The 23,203-nt window shown below is 34.9% G+C and overlaps 1 protein-coding gene across 4 annotated transcripts in view; it reads left to right on the top strand.

Moving 5' to 3' along the window:
* LOC119041987 (membrane cofactor protein-like) overlaps window positions 1–20,750 on the top strand; it is a 198,446-nt gene extending 177,696 nt beyond the window's left edge. Inside the window, exons 6-13 of one of the 4 annotated variants that reach the window (XR_008392144.1) lie at window positions 4,655–4,852; window positions 8,802–8,885; window positions 11,781–11,963; window positions 12,262–12,306; window positions 14,858–14,905; window positions 17,203–17,970; window positions 18,738–18,773; window positions 20,573–20,750. Coding sequence is in view for 3 of the 4 variants with exons in the window: in XM_053667974.1 (XP_053523949.1) it covers window positions 4,655–4,852; window positions 8,802–8,885; window positions 11,781–11,963; window positions 12,262–12,306; window positions 17,203–17,288 (596 nt within the window). In the remaining variant the exon portion in view is untranslated. Of the gene's footprint in view, window positions 1–4,654; window positions 4,853–8,801; window positions 8,886–11,780; window positions 11,964–12,261; window positions 12,307–14,857; window positions 14,906–17,202; window positions 17,971–18,737; window positions 18,774–20,572 lie in introns of those variants that run through there. The other 3 variants (XM_053667980.1, XM_053667979.1, XM_053667974.1) reach the window with 3 other exon arrangements.
* Window positions 20,751–23,203: the final 2,453 nt, after the last annotated feature.

Genomic DNA, 23,203 nt, shown 5'->3' with positions numbered 1-23,203 from the left:
GGCAGAAACTAAGACTGCTCACTTTCTGGACTGTATGTTGAAAGTCTGAATCAACTTCCAGAGCTACTTCAGAAGTGTTTAAGAGCTGCTACAGCTCTTATTTAAAAAGGAGTTGCTGACCACCAGATTTCACCACATCCTCCTTACACATGAACTTTTCAGATTATTGCCATCCAACAATCAAAAGGCTCCCATCATCTCTTCCTCTACGGAATCTGCACCTGTCCCAGAACTACCCCACTTCTTCTTCTTCTGCACCTCCTTATCTACAACAAATGCAAATCCCTTAAAAATAACTTGCATCTTTCTCCTTAAAACTATAAAAAGAACCCCATTAAACCGAGGATGGCAGAAATGTTGCCTTCTCCATCTGTCCCTGCTGCTGGTACATCAGACTGCATGCCCCAGGACCTGGTTTGTTTTGCTTTTGTTTGTGTTTTTCCCTAACTAGCATGTGGCCACTCAATGAATGTGTTCTTTTAGAAAAGCCTCCGGATGTGAAGGTTTATGTTAAACAACTTTATCCCATGTGGTCAGAGAATGATTTCTATGATCTGATTTCTATCGGTTTCACACCTTTTGATTGGTTAATGTTAATTTGTGACTGATCGTTGTCTATCCTGGGAGATGTCCCAAGTGCAAATGAGGAGAATGTATATTCTGCTCTATGGTGCTTTATGACTGTGAAATCTAGCTGTTTAATTGTACTGTTGAAGTCTTTTTGTCTTATTTTCAGTCTTGTGCTACCAATTGTTGTGATTTTGATACTAAAGTCTCTAACCATTATTGGAGATAGGCCTGTTATGTAAAAATGTATATTTCTTCCTTCAGTTGTCAGCCTTTGCTTTATATATTTTGAAAGTTTGTCTGTAGGTACATAAATGCTTATACTTATTATATCTCCTCAAAGTATATAAAACATTAAAATATGATGTGCTTCTTATGTCTTACAACCTTTTTTAATTCAAAATCTGTTCTGTCTGAATTAGTATAGCCATCCTGCCCTCTTTTGGTTACAATTTGCATGAAATGTCTTTTTCCATTCTTTCACTTTCTACTTGTTCATGTCTTTGAATGTCAAGTTAGTCACCTGCAGACAGCATAGGGTTGGATTTTTTGTTTTTATCCATTCCACCCATATCTGCCTTTTGATTGTAGTGTATAATCCATTAAAGTTTAAAGTAATTACCAACAAGAAGAGAGCTGTTTGTTTTCTTAAAGCTTTTTATTTTGCCCTTCATTTTGTGCATTCCTGTTTTTTATTAGTTGATTGTTATAATGAAATGTTAGAATGCCTTTCTCATTTCTTTTTGTGTATATTGTATAGTGACTTTGTCTGTGGTGCCCATGGGGATCACATTTAACATCCTAGAGTTATAACACAACAGTTTGAATTTATACCAACTTAACTCCAATAAATTACAATAATGGATTTGATCAGCTCCATCTCATTCCTCTATAATAATAATTGCAATACTGGCTTCTTCTTCACTATTTATTTTCATTGTAAGAATAGGTTCTTAAATCACATATAGAATAAAATGCATTTATAAACCATTGCCACAATAATTTTTGCTTTATTAGTTGCTCACGTATATACCTGCAGGGAGATGTTGGCCTATACAGTATGAGTTACTCTCTAGTGTCCTTTAATTTTACCTTTAGGACACCCTGGAGTATTTTTTGCATGTGAGATGTAGCAATAACAGATTCTCTTAACTTTTGATTTCTGGGACAATCTTAGTATGTCCCTCACTCTTGAAGCAGAATTTTGCTGTGTAGAAGATTTTTGGTTAACCATTATTTTCCTATCCTCTTGAATCTATTAGTTCAATGTCTTCTTGCCCCCAAGTTTCTGATGAGAAATCTGCTGATAATCATATTTAGGATCCTTTGTACTTGATAATTTGCACCTTCTCCCTTGTGGCTTTCAGAATTCTCCTTTCATCACTTGCTTTTGGAAGTGTATTATGGGTCTTACTGTGGGTCTTTGATTTCATTTTACTTGGAGTTTGATGAGTTTTTTTTGATAGGTATAGTCATGCCTTTTATCAAATTTGGGAAGCTCTCAGTCATTATTTCTTGAAAATTCTCAGTGCTTTTCTCTTTGTCTTTCCCTTCAGGGATTCCCACAGTGCACAGATGTTGGTCTGCTTACTGGTGTCCCACAGGTTCCACAAGTCTCTTAGGCTCCTTCCTCTTCAATCTCTTCTCATTTTTTGTTTCTCAGAGGCCACAAGAGGCATACTACAGTGTTGCAACAATTTTTAAAACATACAATGCCAGGCTACTTAGACAAGGGCACTGGACCTGTTTTCTCTTAGATTGTCAAATAAAAAAATTCATCAGGTAGGGGTCTTCCTGAGCCATTCTTCCCTGAGCCATTTTTGCCTGAGCCATTTTTGCCATTCATAACATCGAAAACTTGCCTAGCATTCACTGCATTCCGGATGTTAATTTACCTACTTCTCAAAACAACCCCACTATATATATATATACCATTTCCATAGATGAGAAGTTTAAGAAAGAGAAACATTAAGGGACTTGCCTAAGCTCAAAACACAAGTCAGTCTTGGAGCTGGAACTCAAATCCAGAAAGATAAGCTCTTGGGCCAGATCTCTCTACTCACTTGTTGTCCTGACTGAGCAGAATGGTGTGAGCAAGGACTTGGAAGTGAATGGGTGATCTGCCTGCCAGAGGCAGCAAGCCCCAGTCTGTCAGCCAGGACAGATTTCTATAGACATTTTGTTCCAGGCCAATATGTGTTCATATAAGAATCTCTTTAGTTCATTAAATTGCAGATTTGGCTAGCATGTTTGTAAATGTCACTTAAGAAACTTCTTCCTGAAGTTACTGTAGTGCAGAAAAACAACCACGTAAAAAGTTCCTCATTATTATGTGTTCTTCATAACTGAGAAAGAACACAATCATCATTTCTTTTCTCATTTAGTTATTACTTAGTTGGAACAAAAATTCGATACTGTGAACTATCGGGAACTACTGTGGAATGGAGTGGCAGTCCCCCACACTGTGAAAGTAAGTATATTCTCTCTTCAGCATTTAGAGCAGCAGTGCTCAAACTCTGTTCCCTGGGGACTCTTTCATGCCTTACAATGAACAAAGAACCCCCCCTCAAGAGCTCTTCTGCAGGTGGGTTAGTGCTACTGATATTCTTTATATTGGAATTAAAATAGAGAAGTTTTCTAAATAATTATTTACTAATTCATTTAAAAAACAGTCAACTCAATACATGTTGACATATATATCCAACCTATTTTTGTGTAAAATAAAACATTTCCAAAACAAAAATAGAGAAAAATGCCATTGCTTTACTGTGGGGGCAATTTTGCCTGGAAAGTTTCCCAGTCCACCACTGATGAAACTGAAACCACGAAGACACAATGTGGTTGATCTCTCAGAGGAAAAAGGCCAAGATCCCCTTCCTCAAGGGCCTTCTATTGGGTTCATTTGCACAAGAATATAGGTAAGGATCAAAAAATAGATAGCATTCAAAGAACTGTGAGGGCTTATTCTGAGTGAGGGTCAGATAGCTAAAGAGCCATAAAACTTTGAGAGACAAACTTCTTGCTTGGACCCTTATCATTTAAATGAGAGCATTCTAAACCAAGCAGGTTTCACAGGATTTTACATATTCTTTCTTAGGCCTGATCACCTGGGGGACCTGCCCTGTCCAGCAAGGGCTGCACCACCTTCTCCATCATAGGTTTTTAGGCTTAAGTGGATTATAGCTACAAAGCACTTCACCCAGAAGACTTGGGGACTCAGGCTACGTCAGAATAACTTGGGGGGGGGGGGGCTGAAGATATATCACTTCCTCTTTTTTTGCAGCCCCCTGAGTCCTTCCATGATGTCCTCCCAAGTGATCATGTCTGGCTTAGGTTGCCCCTGTCTGAGGAGTCTTATCCATCATGGGGTAACCGACCATGCTTTGGGGCCAGGGTAGGCAGCAGAGGCAGTGTCTGCTACCAGAAACAAGCATTGTCTCCTTGTGGGTTGCATTCCAGAGGTGGCTCACTCATCCTTAGCCATGGGAGGCAATTACAATTTCTGAAGCCAGGCAGAGCAGTTCCCAACACTTTACATTTTTTCTAATCTCTTCAATATCTAGCTTAAAGGAAGACTTCCAGATTCACTCCACTGCAACATCAAACAATGTGAAGCCAGTGGAAAAATTCACTGTACACTCGTCAGGATGACAGTGAAAAAGAGACAATAGAATCTTGGCTTACCTGTGAACTATTGATTTAAGAAGGGATGTAGCATTTCTCAACTAGCACTGAGTTTCCCTTAATCAGAAGTATATTTTCTCATTAAACTGTCAGCATCTGTTATAATTAGAAAAGAAAAAAAACTTAGCATGGCCTTACAGATAAATACAGGTATTTTATTTAGGTATCTTATATAAGTATTTAAGAAAATGAATTTTACTCTAAAATTTCATATCTCTATTAATAGTTTATGTTGAGACAGTACATTTTCTCAAAGAAACTTTCTTTAACTGAATATTGGATTCACAACTAGATGGTAGAAATCATATATTATTAAATTTATTGAAGGTCGTTCACAGAACTTTACTAATACACTCTTTATCTTTTACATCTTACCTTTTATGTCCTTTTTCTTTCTTTTAAGTAATTTTGTGTCAACCACCTGGACAAATATCAAATGGGAGATACACCAATAGCCACAAGGTTACGTTTGAATATAATGAAATAGTATTTTATAGTTGTGATCCTTCAAATGGACCAGATGAATATTCCCTTGTTGGAGAAAACAGGCTTGTTTGTTCTGGGCATAACCTATGGAGCAGTAACCCTCCTGAATGTAAAGGTAATAATATTTCCATTTGTTTCCCTCTCATTCATAAATAGTGTGGAAAATTTTAACAACATTTCAATACTTTGGCCAACAAGTTTTTTTAAAAGCCACTTTGCTTGTTTTCCCTGTTAAATTGGTTTCAAATTTAATTGAATATGTCTCAAATAGAATGAAACATAATTCTAGGTATAGAATTTTCCACTCTTCATCCCACATGTTCTTGGCATTCCTGTTTAGACATTGTTAATTGCTATGTATATGCATGAATTAAAATTTTCTGATTCAAAAGCATCAAAAAACATACACTGGCTTTAAGAAAGTTCTATGTTATTATAAGACAAGTATGACATCTCTTCATAATTGTGAGATCTGGCTACAGAAAATGGGAGAATAAATTGTAAAAGACTAACCCTCTCACCAACAGAATTGATAAGCTCTGGTCAAAACATATAGGCATATCTTGTTTAATTGTGCTTTGCCTTGTTGCAGTTTACACATATCCCACTTTTTGTAAATTGAAGGCAATACTATAACCAGCAAAACAATTGTGACTTACTTTACTTGGGTTCTCACTTATTGCTATAGTCTGAAACAAACCCACAATATCTCAGAAATTTCCTTATACTTAAACAACAATGTTAAAGATATTTAAGCATGACCAACAGAGGTGAGACACTGGAGGGTATTTGACTCTTGAACAAAAGGAACCAGTGAAAAACAACAAAATATTTTCTCTTTTCAAGTGCATATGGAACAATGTTTAGTACCATATTCTAGGCAATATGTTTTTTAAATTTTTTTATTTCAGAAATTGAAATTACTTGCAGTATAGTATCTTTACAATGGAATGAATGTAGAAATCAGAACAGATATCTGTAAAACTCCCAAATTTTTTAAAACTATGCAAAACACTTCTAACTAAACCTAAAAGGAGTAACAAGGGAAATTAGAAACTTCTGAACTGAAGAAAAGTGAAAACAGAATATATCAACATTTCACAAGTTTTAGAATACAGCAATAGCATTGCTAAGACTGATATTCATGGCATGAAATCCTTATATTAGGACAAGAGAAAAGTGTCAGATTGATAATCTAAGCTTTCAACTTTAAGAAACTAAAAAAGAAGAGCAAATTGAACTCAGACCTAGAACACAGAACAAAATAATCAAAACAGAAATCAATAAAATTGAAAAAAATGTAGGGAGAATCATTGAAAGCAACACCTGGTTCTTGGAGAAGAGCAGTAAAATGGATAAACTCATACTCAATCTGACAAAAAACACACAAGATACAAATCACCAACATCAACAATGAAGAAGAGAACATCACTAAATATTCTGCATACTTAAAGGACAATAAAGGAATGACGTACAATTTTCTTCCAATAAATTTAACACTTAAGCTTTTTCACAAAAAGAACTACAGGCTCCATATCATAACTAGGAATTCTACTAAACACTTAAGGAATAAATAATAACAGCTCTACATAAACTCTTCAATAAAATACTATAAGAGGAAATAGTTCTCACCTCATCTCATAAGGACAGCATTACCCTGATACCTAAACCAGGCAAAACATTGCAGGAAAATTAAAAATAATATCCACTATGAACATACAACCAAAACCATTAAACAAATAAAATTCTGTCATCTAGAAAAATAGGATTATATCATAATCAAGTAAGATTTTTTCCATGAATGCAAATTCAAAAATTCATCAGTATAATTTACCTTATAAAGAGACTATAAAGAAGAAAAGACACATATTCATTATAACAGAATTTGACAGAATTCATCATCTTTCATGGTAAAGCTTCTTAGCAAACTAGGAATACAAGGAGCTTAACTATCTCAACCTCATAAAAGGCACCTACAAGAATCACACAGACATTACATTTAACAAAATATTTATTTTGTAACTGAGGTAGGAATGAGACAAGAATGTCTACTCCCACCATTCTATTCATCATTATATACTGAAGGTTCTATGGAGTGCAATAAGGCAACATACAGAAATAAGCATACATAAGGGAAAGAAAAAAATAAAATGGACTTATTCAGTTATGACATGATTGTGTGGAAAATATGAAAGAGTGAATGAAGTCTTACCAAGTTTACAAGACACAAGCTCAATGTACAGAAATCAATGGTATGTCTATAACTAGCAATAAACAATTAGAAATTTAAAAGGTATCATTTACAACTCTGAACTACATAAAATATTTACAAATGAATCTAACAACACTTGTGCAATATTTGAATGGTTAGGACAACTAAACACTTAAAAAATTAAAGAAGACATTACTTTTTTATTTTAAAATGTATTTTGTTGATTACACCATTACATTTGTCCCATTTCCCCCCTTTCATTTCCCTCCACTCTGCACACCCCATCCCACCCACATTTCCCCCTTTAGTTCATGTCCATAAGTCATAAGTTCTTTAGCTTCTACATTTCCCAAACTGCTCTATTTCCCCCCCGATGTCTATGCTACTTATTCTCTATACCTTCTCCCCCTTCTCCTCCTCCCACTCCCTTATTGCTAACCCTCCATGTGATCTCCGTTTCTGTGGCTCCACTCCTGATCTAGCTGTCCACTCAGTTTGCTTTTGTTTTAGGTGTGGTTGTTAATAACTGTGAGTTTGCTGTCCTTTCACTGTTCATATTTTTATCTTGTTTTTCTTGCATAAGTCCCTTTAACATTTCAGATAATAAAAGCTTAGTGATGAACTCCTTGACCTTATCTGAGAAGCTCTTTATCTGCCCTTCCATTTTAAATGAAAGCTTTTCTGGATAGAGCAATGTTGGATGTAGGTCTTTGGATTTCATGACTTGGAATACTTCTTTCCAGCCCCTTCTTGCCTGTAAGGTCTCTTTTGAGAAATCAGCTGACAGTCTGATGGGAACTCCTTTGTAGGTGACAGTCCCCTTAGCTCTTGCTGCTTCTAGGATTCTCTCCTTCATTTTCATCTTGGCTAATGTAATTATGATGTGCCTTGGTGTGTTCCTGCTTGGTCCACCTTCTTTGGGACTTTCTGAGATTCCTGGACTTCCTGGAAGTCTATTTCCTTTGCCAGATTGGGGAAGTTCTCCTTTATTATTTGTTCAAATAAGTTTTCCACTTTTCCTCTTCCTCTTCCCCTTCTGATACCCCTATAATTCAGATATTGGAACGTTTATAGATGTGCTGGAAGTTCCTAAGCCTCTCCTCATTTTTTTGAATTCTTGTTTCTTTATTCCTTTCTGTTTGGTTGTTTCTTTCTTTCTTCTGGTCCACTTGACTGATTTGAGTCCCAGTTTCCTTTCCATCACTATTGGTTCCCTGTGCATTTTGCTTCATTTCACTTAGTGTAGCCTTCATTTTTTCATCTAATTTGTGACTAAATTCTACCAGTTCTGTGAGCACCCTGATCACCGGTGTTTTGAACTGTGCATCTGATAGGTTGGCTATCTCTTGGTGGCTTAGAAGTATTGGCTCTGGGGCTTTGAGCTGTTCTTCTTCTTGAGCCATATGTTTTGGTCTGTTCACACCTGTTACACATGAGGGGCAAAAGCTTAGGTGTTCACTGGGGCGGTTCAACCCAGTGGCTGCATTGTGACGCTGTATGTGGGGGCAGGGTCAGAGAGGAAGCAATGGCATTTGTTCTGCTCTCTCTTGGACTTCACTTCCCTCTGCCACTTCCCACATGCAAATTGGGCCCTTCTGGTGCTAGTTCCCTTCTGGTGCTGGTTCCCTTCTGGTGCTGGTTCCTGGGCTTGTGTGTGTTCTAGGACCCTATGGGTCTCTCTAACAAACTCTCCCGTGAGGCTGGGAGCCTCTCCCAGCACCGCAATCCCCGAAAGTTTTTCCAGTTAGTGGTTTTAGGCTTTAATTCCCATTGCTGGGGCCTTGGGTTGTGCGGTCTATCTCACTGCTCATTTTTTTGCTGGGTTTATTTGCATGTGAATGTGTGACTTCAGTCAGCCAGCAGACTTGTGCCCTCACTGGCTCTGCCTGTTGCCACCCCATGCCTGGGATCTGCCAATGGCCACCTGTGTGCCTGGGTAAGTTCAGCAGCCACCACTTTTTTCTGTGGTGACCCTTGCCCCAGCCACCAACTCCGTCCCTCTTACTGGTCTGGATGTATGGTTTGTTGTTGTTGGACTTTGGTACAGTTCAATTTTATGATTGTTTTGGTTGTGTTTTTTTCTTAAATCTTTGTTGTCCTTAAACTTGTTTGTTCCAGGAGGTAAAGTATTTTCATCTATGCCTCCATCTTGGCCAGAAGTCAGAAAGAATAATAGTGAGCCATTCATTGTTCATGGATTGCAAGAATCAATATAATAAAGATATCGATTCCCTGTCACTGGTGTATAAATTGAGTATAGTCGCAATAAAAAATTCCAGTATAAGTTTTATAAAAATTGACAAACTGATTCTAAAATTTGTATGGAGAGATAAAAGAATTGGAAGAGTCAAAATAATTCTGCAAAAAATTAAATATGCATTCTATCTGGTGTCAAGCCTTATACAACATATACCAATGCATATAATAGAAAACAATGGAACAGAATAGAGAATATAGAATAGCCTCTTTCATATGGGCCCAGTTGATTTTGTCACACATGTACAAACAAATTCAGTGGAAAAAATGTTAAAAGTTCAGCCACAATTGAACATCAATATGCCATAAAAGAAAAGCACAACCCACGTTAGCACCATATTCAAACATGCAGTAAACATAGTACTTAGACTTAACTTAAAGACAAAACTATAACACTTTTACTTGAAAATGCAGATCATAGTCATGACTTGGCCAAAGATTTCTTAAGTGCAAAATTGTGATCCTTTAAAACACTGAAAGCTTCTGCTCTCAAAAAATATTGTTATAATAATTTTTTAAAATGCACCAAACACTGGGACAAAATATTGCCAAAGCACATATCTGATAGTTAATTTGTATCAAAGATATATAAAAATCTCTCAAACGACAATCATTTAAAAACAACGCAATTTTTTTAAATGAGAAAAATATTTGATGACCCCTATTTCATCAACTAAATATATGGATGGCAAAAAGTACATGCAAAGTTAATCACTATAATTAATAAATACAGAAATATAATTTAAAACCACAACCAGATATCACTAAACACCTAAAAATGGCTGGAAATAAAAACAAGAAACTACTGATACAGATCAATGGTTTGCTGTTTGGGGGAGGTGGTTGGAGGTGCTCGTGGAGAGGGTGGATTACAAAATGTCACAAGGAAGTATTAGAGAATAATGGAACTCTTTCATGTCTATTGTGTTGGAAATTACATAATAAGTGTTTGCATTTATTGAACCCTCATACAAGTTATACAGTTAAAATGGTTTTACTGTGTGTAAATTATATACAGTAAACCTAACTTAAAACCATTACCATGACTAACGGCAGTTTAGCACAACATAGAAAAGGTCAGTGAACGTCAAGTGAGAACAGTAGAAATCCAGCCTGATTTGGAAATGTAAAGAGAGAGAGAAAGACTCACAACCTGGGGAAGAGTAGCAAGCAGTCCAACATGCATGTTAATGGAGCTTCAGAAAGAGAGGGAAAACAACAGTATGGGACTCTTTGAATAAATACTGTTCAAAAAGTATCCACATTATGTCCAAAGCAACAACACAGGAGTCCAGGAAATTTGGTGACCCTAGCAGGATAAATAATTTTTTTAAATTTATCAAGAACCCCCCCCAAAACTAAACACATCATGGTTAAACTTCTAAAAACACAAAATAAAAAGAAAAGCAGCCAATGACACAAAAGAAACATATTACATTACCCCATCCCTCTAAGTAAGAATGACAGCTGACTTCTTTTAAGTGTGGACATGAGAAGACAATGCTGTCCAATAATGTGCTGAAAAATAAAAATAAAACAGATAACAGAAATCTCTATCAAGGAGAAATGGTTTAAAACTAAAGGGAAAGTTCGGGAAAAAAAACAACCTTTTGAGACAAAAGGTAAGAGAATTGTCACTACCCTAACTTAATTTCAAGAATTACTGAAGGAAGCTCTTCAGGGAAAAGATACTTGATGGAAACTCAGGTCTATGTGTAAGGATGAAGAGCACTCTTCTGGTTTACATGGCAGCTCATGACAGAACCTTATGTGTTGCTCAGATTTACTCTCATAAGACGTTCTCTTCTACTTAATGTCCAGCCAGGTGTTTTCTTTTGTTTGTGATTTTTTCCAAATTTTGCCATACTCATTGTTGGATCCTGAAATCAACCAGAGAATGGTATCCAGTATTTTACTTGCTAAGAAGCAGAGCAGAATGGTAAATACCAGAATACATGGGTACAAGGGCTAATATTAAGTTTTAACTTCATCTCAGGCCTGTGGGATTACAATATAAACTGTGGTTTTTGATCTCTGAGTTCCAGTGCAAAATATTTGGAACGCAGTCCTAACTCCAGTGGCTTTTCTATTTCTTGAACATCACAGTTCTTGTATTTTGATAGCTGATGACTTGTTGTTTCCATATCTTTGTATGGTTACCTTGTTTTCAACATTTGAGCTCAAATATTACCTTTTTACAAATGCCTTTCCTTTTTTCCTCTCTAAAAGATCAGGGTACTGAATCAGTGTCAGCATAAAATTTATTTTAAGAAATTCCTAGAGGTAAAGAGCGTCTGAAGTTGTTTTGAACTTACCTGAAAATTGTATGTGGTAGTCAGGCCTTTCATAAAACTTGTCAGTAATGGGAAAACATATAGGAAACCAATCATCTATCATGACAGTCTATTCTAAGTGGGAAAGATGATAAAAATGAAAAATAAAGTCCTTATTTCAAATTACCATCTGTCTTTCATTTTTTCTCTTTGTCCCTAGGGGATTAACTATTTTACACTAGTCTTTGTGTTCCTGTGTTAAAACAGGTTTCCATTAATTCTGGAATTTCTTCGCGTTTCAGTGGTCAAATGTCAATATCCAGTTCTTGAGAATGGAAGACTGGTGTCAGGAGCTGGAAGAAAGTTTTACTACAAGGTGATGGTTCTAGTTGAATGCCTGCCTGATTTTTACCTCGAAGGCAGTAGCATTATCGTATGTGGACCTAACAGTACTTGGGAGCCTAAGATGCCACAATGTATTAAAGGTACAAGGGTGTCTTTTCTTTCTGGGTTTTGTTTCTCAGATATTAAATATCAATGATGCTGAATAATTTAAAAGAAGTAATTTATGTGATTAACTCTATCTCATATTCTTTTCTGGGACAAGCATATGACATAAAATTTGTGTTTCTGTAGTTTCTTAGCACACTACATACATCACATAGGTGACTCTTGTGCAGCATTTCTTAGGTCTAAAAATGTAAGGCAATCATTTTTCACAATAAATTGAAGCATGAAAAGTTTTACCTAATGGTTGATCCTGTCTTCTTTATTTTTTTCCAGTGTCAACACCTGTCATTACAAAACCTACAATTTCCAGTGTCTCAGGTTCAGTACTTTCTGCTTGTATTTTTCAAAATTCTTTAAATGCCAGGTGACTTTTAAAAAACCTATAAATAACTGGTGATTTACACTCATCCATCATTTTTAGTTGTGAAAGGAGAAAGAACATATTCACAGCCATTGTAATTGTTACACTTAGTGATTCTAAAACTATTTGCCACAGTGTGCAGATATTGGAACAAACTTGGGAACAAGTTATGTAAACCTTAAATGATTTTTCTTGTATGTAAAATGAGTTAATGCCTTCCTCACTGGATGGTAGTAGAGTTAAAATGGGATGCACTTGGAGCACTTAGCACAGTGCCTGTCATACAGGAAGCTCTTAAGGAAGTTCATTTATGACTGACAGCATCACTCCAGTTAATATTAGTGATGAGGAAGGTCCATGGCTTGTTTTTCAATACACATGTTTTCTATGTCATTAACTTTACTAATTTGTTATTTTAAGGACAATCTGCTGATAACTTTGTAGGGTATCTTCATGATCCAGGATGATGTTTTATTCCCTGCACTGCAACCAGTTTTGTTCCTAGTATAATGTGCAGTAATATCTAAACAGAGAAACATCTGCTGTCTCTAGAACAAGACCCCCACCTTTCCCTTCCTCATATAATTATGCTTTTTCTCCTTACTGGGCATTTTTATTTGGGAATAGAACATAAATTTCATAGCAACTGAAAGGCAGAAAAACTCTTGTTATTGGACTGAAATGGAGGACTTCTTGCATGGACTTCTGATGAGCTGCTCGGCTTAAGCCTTGGGAGGTTATTTTGGTGTGCTGGACAGAACCGTCTTCCTGATTTCAGCGGTGCTGTCTCTGGCTCCTCTCTAGTTTCAGCAGAAATGAGACCCAAGAGCAATGCAGTAGTCACCACATAAGCACAGTTTCACTTTCTGTGGTTTCACTTACCCACAACCACGGTCAGAAAGTATTACATGGAAATTCCAGGAATAAGTAACTCGTAAGTTTGAAGTCATTTGCCATTCTGAACAACATGATGAAACCTCACACTGTCCCACTCTTCCCCACCCAGGGACTCATGCCTTGGTTCAGTGTATTCACCTCACTTCTCATGACATAGGCTTGGTACCATCTCACATCATCACTAGAAGAAGGGAGAGTGCAGTACAATAAGATATTTTCAGAGGGAGAGACCACATTCACCTTATTTTATTACAGGAAGTTGTAAATTTCCATTTGTTTCATTTTATTAGTAGTTGCTGTTAATCTCTTACCTTGCCTAATTTATAAATTAAAGATTATTATAGGTATATTTGTGTAATAAAAATATAATGTTTATACGGTCAGGACTATCCAGGTTTCCAGGCATCAGTGGGGCTTGTGGAATGTATCCCATGTAGACAAGGGGGGACTAATGTGATGGGAAGAGCTTTAGCCTGGGCAGACTTCACACAAGGTCCTAATTTAGTTCTACTTACTCCAATAATATCATTTCTGTGAGCATTAAACATGAGCGTGTTGAACTCAAAACAAATTTCCATTACTGGCTTGTAATTTGTTGGTATATTTCCTCTTCTCCTAATATTATAAAGGATTGAGGGGAATTATGCCTGTTAACACAGTAATTAGAACACCTTTTTTATAATTCTTCTATACCCGGACACTGGTAGCCTCCTTGAGTACCTTAGCTGAGTGCTGTGAGGTTTTGGAGGTGGGAAAGATGGGTTTTTTTGTGGACTGATATTTTAAGTCTGCATGTGAAGTTTATACTCATTAGCCCATCTGTGTCGATTCACCTGGTCCTAGTGGGTATATACACTGTAGGATACTATGTTGACAGGCTCTTTTATTTTTAAATTTTTTTTTATTTCAAAGTGTAAAATAACTTTATAATTACCTGGGATTCTTTGCAATTTAGTAGAAACGTTCACTAATGATTTGAGTTATTTTTTAACTTTGTTTATTATTGTTCAAGTACAGTTGATATGGTCTTTTGAAAGAGTTGATGATAAATATTGTACAAAGGACTTACATAACACTGATACTGTTTAGTGTTTCAAAGGAGAGAGGATTGTGAGGAACTGTTTATAAAGAAGATAAACTATAGGGATTTTTTCTTAAATATCAAAATTCCTCATGGGACTTTGAATCATTTTTTATCATCAGTCAGAAGAAACTATAAAAAGCCAGTAGCAACATATGAAATATGAGAAGGTAGATACACATGCCCAAACATGAAAAATGTGAAATACTGAGTGAAAAACAAAAACATAAGAGTTAAATAGTACGATAGGGATTGGATGGCAAGTTTTTCAGATACATATTTTTGAACATCTTATTCTTATGATTTTCTATTAGTTAATTTCTAAGATTTCCATTCTAAAATATAAAGCTACAATGAACATTCTTAAGCAAAATTCATATAGTAACTTTCCATAGTAGAATTGTAAAGATAGAAAAGTGTGTGCATTTTTCATTTAGAGAAAGAATTAATCTTTGTAAAAAAATAAACAAATTAAATCTCTAATTTTGCATAGATAAAACTGGTAAATGTAATCAAATTTATTTTTTGAGGTGTCAAGACTGTTGTTCCAACCACACCTCCTACTTCAAGTCAACCAGGTTTAGTAACTCTTTATCCTATTTGTATTGTTAAGCATTTCATAAGGTGATGAGTAAAAAATAATGCCATCTGTTAATTTGTGTTTGTTTGATTACATACAAAAGAAGCTGAACTTTTTTTCATCCACATTTACTTCTTCATGTTCTTTGCTCATTTTTCTATTAATTTTTAGAATATTTTGTGTTGGTTTGTCAACTTATTATAAATTAAAGCCCCCTTAACAGGAAGTGAATCATATTTAGGTTTTTATCTTTGCCTTATTTTTACTAATCACCTTTCTCCTAAAATTTTACATGTTTGGATATAGATTGCTTTTTGTAACTTCTAACTATATAAGTAATAGTATACAAATGTATATTTGTAAAATTTCAAATATTACAAAAGTATATGGAATAAAAGATTAGTCTCCTGTTTCTGTAATTCATTACCTGAGTTAATCATTTAATAGTTTAGATGTCCTTATCTCTGTTTCTATACATTCACATCCTGAAATGTGTAGACACACACATATCTTAGTGTCCTTTTCTTTTTGTTTTTTTTAAAAATATTTTATTTATTTATTTTTAGAGAGGAATGGAAGGAGAGGAGGAGAGAAGGAGAGGAGAGAAATATCAATGTGTGGTTGCCTCTCGTGGGTCCCCTGCTGGGGACTGGCCTGCAACCCAGGCATGTGCCCTGACTGGGAATCGAACTGCAATCCTTTGGTTCACAAGCCCGGGCTCAATCCACTGAGCTATTCCAGCCAGGGCAGATTGTGACCATTAATAAACATTTTTAGTTTTGATGAAGTCATTTATTGATTTTGTCTTTGTCACCTGTGCTTTTGGTGTCACAACCAAGAAATCCTTGTCAGGCCCAAAATCATGAAGCTTGTCCTCTATGTTTTTTTTTCTAAGAGTTTTATAGTTTTAGCCCTTATATTTAGTGCTTTGATCCATCTTAATTTCATTTTTATATATAAGGATCAAATTCTGTTCTTCTGTATGTAGATGTTTCAAGAACCTTGTTGAAAAGATTGCCCTTTCCCAATTAAATGTTCTTAACACCTTGGGGACAATCATTTGATTGTGAATGTGAAGGTTTATTTCTGAGCTCTGTATCCTATTCCATTGATCTGTCTGTATTTATGCCCACACCACTGTGCTTTGATTATTGTAGCTTTTGAGTAAGTTTTAAAAACAGAAAATGTGAGTTCTCTCAACTTCACTTCTTCTATTTCAAGATTGCCTTGGCTATCCCAAGTCCTTTGAGATTCCATACAAATCATATGTTGGATTTTTCTATTTATATAAAATGCATATTCCAGATGGTGATAGGGGTTGCATATGATCTGTAGGTTGCTTTGTGTAGTATTAACATCTTAATTATCTCAAATCTTCCACTGCATGAACACAGGATATCTTTTCATTTATTTATATTGTCTTTTATTTCTTTTAGTGACACTTTGTAGTTTCCAGGGTAGGAGTCCTTCACCTCCTTGGTTAACTTTCTTGTTGAGTATTTCACTCTTTTTTAATGCTATTGTAGAGTTGTTTGCTCAGTTTCCTTCCTGGTTTGTTCCTTGTTAGTGTATAGAAATGCGACTGTTGGTGTATAGAATTTCAGGTTACTGCCTGCAACTTTGCAGGCTACAAACTTCTTAGTTCCAACAGGTGAGTGTGTGGGCCTATGTATGTGTGTGACTTCTACATGTTTCTACTTAAAAATCATATCATCTAAAACAGAGATCATTTCATTTCTTCCTCCCAATTTGGATGCTTTCTTTTTCTTGCCTAACTGCTTGGGTTATAACTTTCAACATTATATTGAATAAAAATGACAAACACAGTTATTTTGCCTTGTTCCTGATTTTAAGGGAAAAACTTTTAGTCTTTCAGCATTGAGTATGATGTTAGCTGGCAGTTTTCATAAATGGGACTTGTTATGTTGAAATTTCTCTGTATTGCTGAATGCCCTCTAAATCATCTATTAAGCCCTCCTGTATTTTTTTAAGTAGAATTACATTGAATTCATAGGCTAATACTGACAATACACTAATGATAAATTTGCATGCTGTACCACAGAATATTGTCACAGAAAATATTACTAGGGAGGAGAAAGAATGCTGATGACATTGAATATGAATCTATAACATAATAGCACTTTAAATAGAAAAATTAATATAATTTGTATAAGAAAAATGAAATTCTAAAAGATTTTGTACAAAGGCAAAATATCAAAACCTTTGAATTTAGAGATCTGTAAGTTTTATATTTACTTCTTTTTGAGAATTATAGTTATTTTTACTCTCTTCTAGGAAATTCCACTCAAAGTAATGAATCACCAACTGTCGACAATAACGGTTCAGGTATTATTTTCATTATAAATAACCCTGCATTATGAGATCTTAGAGTTCTACAATGAAATATTGCATTTCAACTCTCTGTAGTTATAGAAGAAACAACCTGGCACAAATGAGTGATGATTGACATTTGTACTCATTTTAGTAGTGCAGATACCATGACATGTGTAAGCAGTAGTATGTGTAGACACATGTGGATAATACAATTTTTAAGAGATGCTTTAAATAAGGATTCCTAATAAGGTGAAGTAATGTTCTCAATTGCTGTGATTATTTGTAGGTTAAAGTTTACAAAACCTAACTTGCTCTCCATGTGATAGTGTTACTTTGTAATGGCATTTTTTTAAATAAAATTTCTTTCTATTCATATTTTGTATACATAAGCCTTAGGGTACTTCAAGTTGGATTAGTTATTTTCTAGGTCAGGCTTCACTGTGCTGGCTCACAAAGTTCATGCAATATATGTTAAAGGAAATGATAAAATATAGTTGTGACAGTTAAGTGAAAGATAAGGAGTTTTGATGAGGAAATGAAGAGAAATATGTATTACTTTTCTTTACATTAGACTAGTTTAGCAAGGTTTATCTTTTTATGAAATGCACCTTCAGGCTTGTTCTGTTTTTCCTGTGAACACTGCAGCCAAACTATCATTGTGCCAGTGAACCCAGGGCCATCCTAAGATGCTACGCACTTGATAATTTTTATGAAATGACAGAAGCAGAGGTAAACCTGACATTATATTCTGTGACTTATAGACATTTAATGAAATTAATGGCAGTTTGGAAACAGAAGCTGTAGTGGCCAATGTAGTGGCCAATCTACATTTTAAGATTTGGTAGGGTTATTTATTACTTTCTGGATAGTGGAAAAAAAACAGAACTGCATATATCAGTTTCTAATCATAATTTATCCATGTGCCCTCATGTTTCATTTTCATTCTTAGAATGTTCTTGGTAAGACTGTGTCTTCATTTGGGGAGTGGGGTACATGAGGAAGTATTAATGATAAAATGACATATTGTTTGTGAAGTTTGCAAACTGTGTCTGTGTAATCAATTAATAGAACTTCATTTATGACTTATCCCATAGACTCACTTTTGGGGAACAGTATAAATGAAAATCTAACAAAGTCATAAGAATGACAAATTGAAGACTGAACTAAACCAACTCTAATGGATAATATGTTCTCCAAAATAATTTTCCTCTAACTTAGTGAATTCTAATTTTTATTACCAGTTGTGGTGACTAGAGCACAAAACAATGACAAGCAAGGTTCTAATTAAGGGTTTCCCAAGTTAGACCCTAAGCCTGAACCAGATAGAGGGTTCTGTGTTCAAAATGACCTGGATTCACTAGCAGTTATATACAATAAACTAACCTAATAAACTTTGCTGTAGTTTATGAGTAATCTGGTCAATGTTTAAATGCACAAACTATCTGGAGACTCACATGTGTTTAATTATCTTCAAATTGGTTTTATTTGTTTCTCAGATGGAGGACTCATTGCTGTGATTGTTCTTATTGTATGTAAGTGTTCAAAACTTGGATGCTACTTAAATCAAAATATTAATGTGTAGAAGTGCATCTTTAATGATATTTTTAGTTTTGGTAGTTTTTATAGCTTGAAATTAAGTAAACTAGTCTAGAAGTACCTGACCTTTTACATTATATTCTAGCTGGGTTGGTAATTATATATTCTTGTGTATTCTATGTGTCCAGTTATCAACAAATCCTCAATAATACATGTATTTGCTTTCAAGGAGATTAGTCATATGAATTTGCATCCCAAATATTATAAATTATGCAAGGATTCTCCTCTGGCTTACTATGGACTTTTTAAAATGATTCCAGGGAATTGCATTTAGACAGTGAAGTGTCTAGATAGAATATCAATGTATATGTGCTTTAAAAATATAATATTCTGACCACCGAAATATGACTAACATTAGTTTCTTCTGCTAGATTTTGAACCTTGGTAATTATTTTTTAGAGTTACATATTACTTGTTTTCTGGTTTCTTGTAGTTCTTGACATTGCAGTAGTTGGCACCTGTCTGTACAAATATCTTTACATAAGGAAGAGAGAGTAAAATAAACATGCTTTCTTGAACGTTCTTCTCACTCTGGACATACTTTTGTGCAGCTTTGGTTTGAACTCTGTATCCCATGCTGCCGTGTTTACTCACGTGCCTGCGTGAGTGTGCTATCAGAATTGCATTTCCTTACTAAAAATATTTTCCTCTACTTTTGATATCATTCTAACATGTGGTAATCTGTGCAGAGTTGCTTTAGCTGTTTGTTATAACTGTAAGAAGAAATTCTGTGGGGTTTGAGATTTAAGTTCTGCAGAAAATCATGGATCACTCTAGAGCCTTCCCTAACCTAGGTCTACTCTATTTCCTACAGTGGGGTGGCCAAAACTTAATTTCAAAGAGTTCACTGTGGAGACTGACATTCCTACTCACTGGAATTTTTAGAATGAGAACTTCCATTGGTCTATACAACTTAAATAGTTGTAAGAAGCTATGTAGATGTCTTATTCAAATACTCAAATTGAATTCTTTTCATTTAAAAAAAAAACCAGAGTTGTTATTTATACAAATTAAGCTGTGGAATTAAAGCAACACTAATGGACTTTCCTCTCATGTTTTCTTAATTTACTAGGTTTCATTAAAACTGAAGGGTTAAACTTAAAGTTTCTGAGAGGGTTGACTTACCAAGGCACCTCATAAACTTTATCTGTCTTTTTATCTACAAAATTGGAAAACAGGAATTTAGATTAGAAAACGTTTACAAATATATATCTTCTAAGGAGAATAGAATTTGTCAACATTGCATATAAATGTTAATTAAATAATTTTCAATGTACTGAAAGATTTAGAACAACTACTGGAGCTTAGAACAAAATTGAAACTTTTTATTTTCAGCAGTTTGTTCTTGCCTGTCACTTTGGAGATAGCTTTAAAATCAAACTAATATTTTTAAGACTTTTTGATTTTGGAGTCTTGTAATATGTCTTACTTTTATATTAATCATTGGTTATCTTTTAAAAATATTCACAATGCCTTTATTTGGATCTTAAATTTAGAACACATTAAATATTTTTTAAATTGAATGTACACAGAAGTCTGAGTAGGAAATGATCTTGGTGGAATGTTTTTACAATTCAAAAGGATCAGGTAGTAATAACTTCTAAAAAAAGCAAAACAAAGTAGTTTTGTGTTCCTTACTCTTTTGTTTAAAATATCAGTGCATCAGAATACTTAATGGTTCTTTAAATAAATATGAATCAAACACTCTCACTACCAGTAAATGTCTCTTTTAAAGGTGAGGAATTATCTGAGTCATTGTACCTTGAGATTAAAGGTTCAGTGCCATCACTGATCTGAGATTCCACTTCTAATGAGCTCCAACTGATGATGCTGCTGGACCTGGACTATACTTTGAGTAACAAGGGTGAAGACTGTTACTGATGTGCCAATATATTTGAAATTTGAAGAAATACGATGAAGTTTATAAGCAAATTTTTCTTCTGCTTTAGATATTCAGATTTCTTAAAGACTCCTCACCTTCTATATATGCTCTAGACAAGATGTGGGGTAATATTCAGCATTACCTGCTTTCCTTAAAGAAAAGTACATATTTTTATTATATTCTTTGCACTGTTTAATGTCCATAATCTCCCCTCCAAAAATACTTGGCAGACATTGCTTTAAAAACTGATTTACAAGGCTCTAAATATACAAAGACACTCCTCTTTTTCTAGGGGTAACTCTGGAAGCAGTGTACTAGTCACAGGTAATCAAACATTGATGTTAAAACTTGGTACTAAATGGATTGATGTAAACTTGTACTTATGATGTTTTGGAATACAATTACCCTTCTATAGCCTTCACACCACAGTAGAACAATAGGCCTCGGTTGGGTAGCTCAGTTGGTTAGAGCACCATCCTGATACACCAAAACTATGGGTTTGATCTTTATTAAGAGCACATACAAGAATCAACCAGTGAATGTACGAATAAGTGAAACAACAAATCCACGTCTCTCTCTCTCTCCTCTCTCTAACCAATAAATAAAATATTAAAACAGAAAAATAGCATGAGTAGTCATTTTTAAGATTATTAAACATATTTAAATTACTTGAAAAATGGATACAAGTTAAGAGATATATATCCCATCACTTATGATGTGGGGAACTACCCTAGGGTACAATCAAGAATTTGGGAGCAGATTCTTCACAACCCTATGGAAAGGGCAATTTCTTGGCAAAGAAACAAAATGATGTCTTTGATCCCAGGACCAAAAGGAAAGACAAATATTCCTACTAGAAGGGCAGTCTGGGCCTCCCAGCCCTCTCTGTCTTCTTGTTCTCCCAGGATTCCTTGAGGCTGAAGCCAACCAGTTTTCAGACTGTTGTGAGCTTCAAGGTGTCTGAAACCCTTGCAGTTAATTTATTGAATGCTGAAGTTAATGTAAAATAACTATAATTAAACATTAATTTTAGATATTCGTTATCTTCAAATATCTATTTTATCAAAGAAACATTTCTTTACATTTACATCAATGTTTACTTAGCTCTCTTATGTATTGGATTTCTATTTTTAAATATATTTGAAGAAAAAGCTGCTACTACTACAGAAACTAAAGTGAATTAACTTTAAAACACAGAAAAATACAGCCATCTTGGAGCACCCAGGGACGGGCCTAACCACAACATCGGTCCCCACAGTAGTTTTTAGGAAGCTTCTGGACCACAAGTGGGTCCCGTGACAGTGGTGGCTCACAGTGGTGCCTCCCCACAGAGAGAAATATCAAGAATCCAGGGCTAACTGGTCCTCTGACACTGGGCAGACATCCCAGACGTGCTTGCTGTCACAAGCATAGTGCAGATAACTGGCTGGGCCAATTTTAGCCTTAGTCTGTCTGTCATGGTCAATTGACTAAGGCAGGCACTACAATGACATTTTCTAATTTAATAGTTTTTATGGTTAATAGTTCCAATATAATAATTAATAATCCTACTGAGGACTTCAAATACAAGATGTTCTATAAGTGTAAAGTAAACACCAGATTTCAAAGAGTTAGTATAAAAATGTTAAACACATGTGCACTGGCTTAAATCTCTGGTTTCCTTTCCTATTACGAATGCAACTGTTAAGACATAATGCTAACATTTCAATGGGGCCTGAATGTAGTCACCAATCTGTCATGCTTCTTTGAAACTGGTATGAATTTGAGTGTGAACAAAGATGTTTGTTTTCCTTCAAATAACACTTGCTTTTATAGAGCAAGTCAACACAGCATCACTGGTAGTATTAAGGTTGGTAGGTGATTTTTTTAATGAAATCTCCAAATTTAGAGAACTATAGTATTAAATGAAATTATTTTTTGTACAGAAACTGATTTTGAAATCTTTTTGTTTAAAGATTAATGCCAACTCTTAAGGTTCATTCTGTCAACAGCTCTAAAATGTGTCTTATATATTGTTTATTGTAAACAAAATTCTACACATATGTGTGTAACACTTCAGCCATCAAACTAAAAAGAAAACTGAAAACTGGGAATCGGAACAAATTTGACTTCCTTAACTAAGAATATTATTGGAAAGTTCTCATAGTAAATAGGGTAAAATTCTATTTAAAAAAATGTTTTTACAACATTTTGATGACTTAAAGAAGCTATAAAGTTAATGTATGGAATTTGTTCTTAACATTTTCTAACATCAACACACTAGTCAATAATCAATAAAAATTTAAAATCAGTTGCATACTTCTATAAAAAGTTAGAAGGCTCCAATACTCAATAACAAGAATGCCAGTTTGATACAAAGTGCACACTGTGGCCTTGTAGTTTTCTCAGGGAGAATTCTACTATTTAAGGGACATAGAATTCTGGCCTAAATTCTGGCCTGGGTAGTTTTCTCTCTCTCATAGAATAAAAAGATAGCTCACTTTT

This window comes from Artibeus jamaicensis, unplaced genomic scaffold (genome assembly GCF_021234435.1).
Source record: "Artibeus jamaicensis isolate MK-2021 breed Jamaican fruit bat unplaced genomic scaffold, CSHL_Jam_final contig_475, whole genome shotgun sequence".
Classification (NCBI taxonomy): Eukaryota; Metazoa; Chordata; class Mammalia; order Chiroptera; family Phyllostomidae; genus Artibeus; species Artibeus jamaicensis.
Note: the sequence above shows the minus strand (reverse complement) of the source record. Positions and strands in the feature narration are given on the sequence as shown.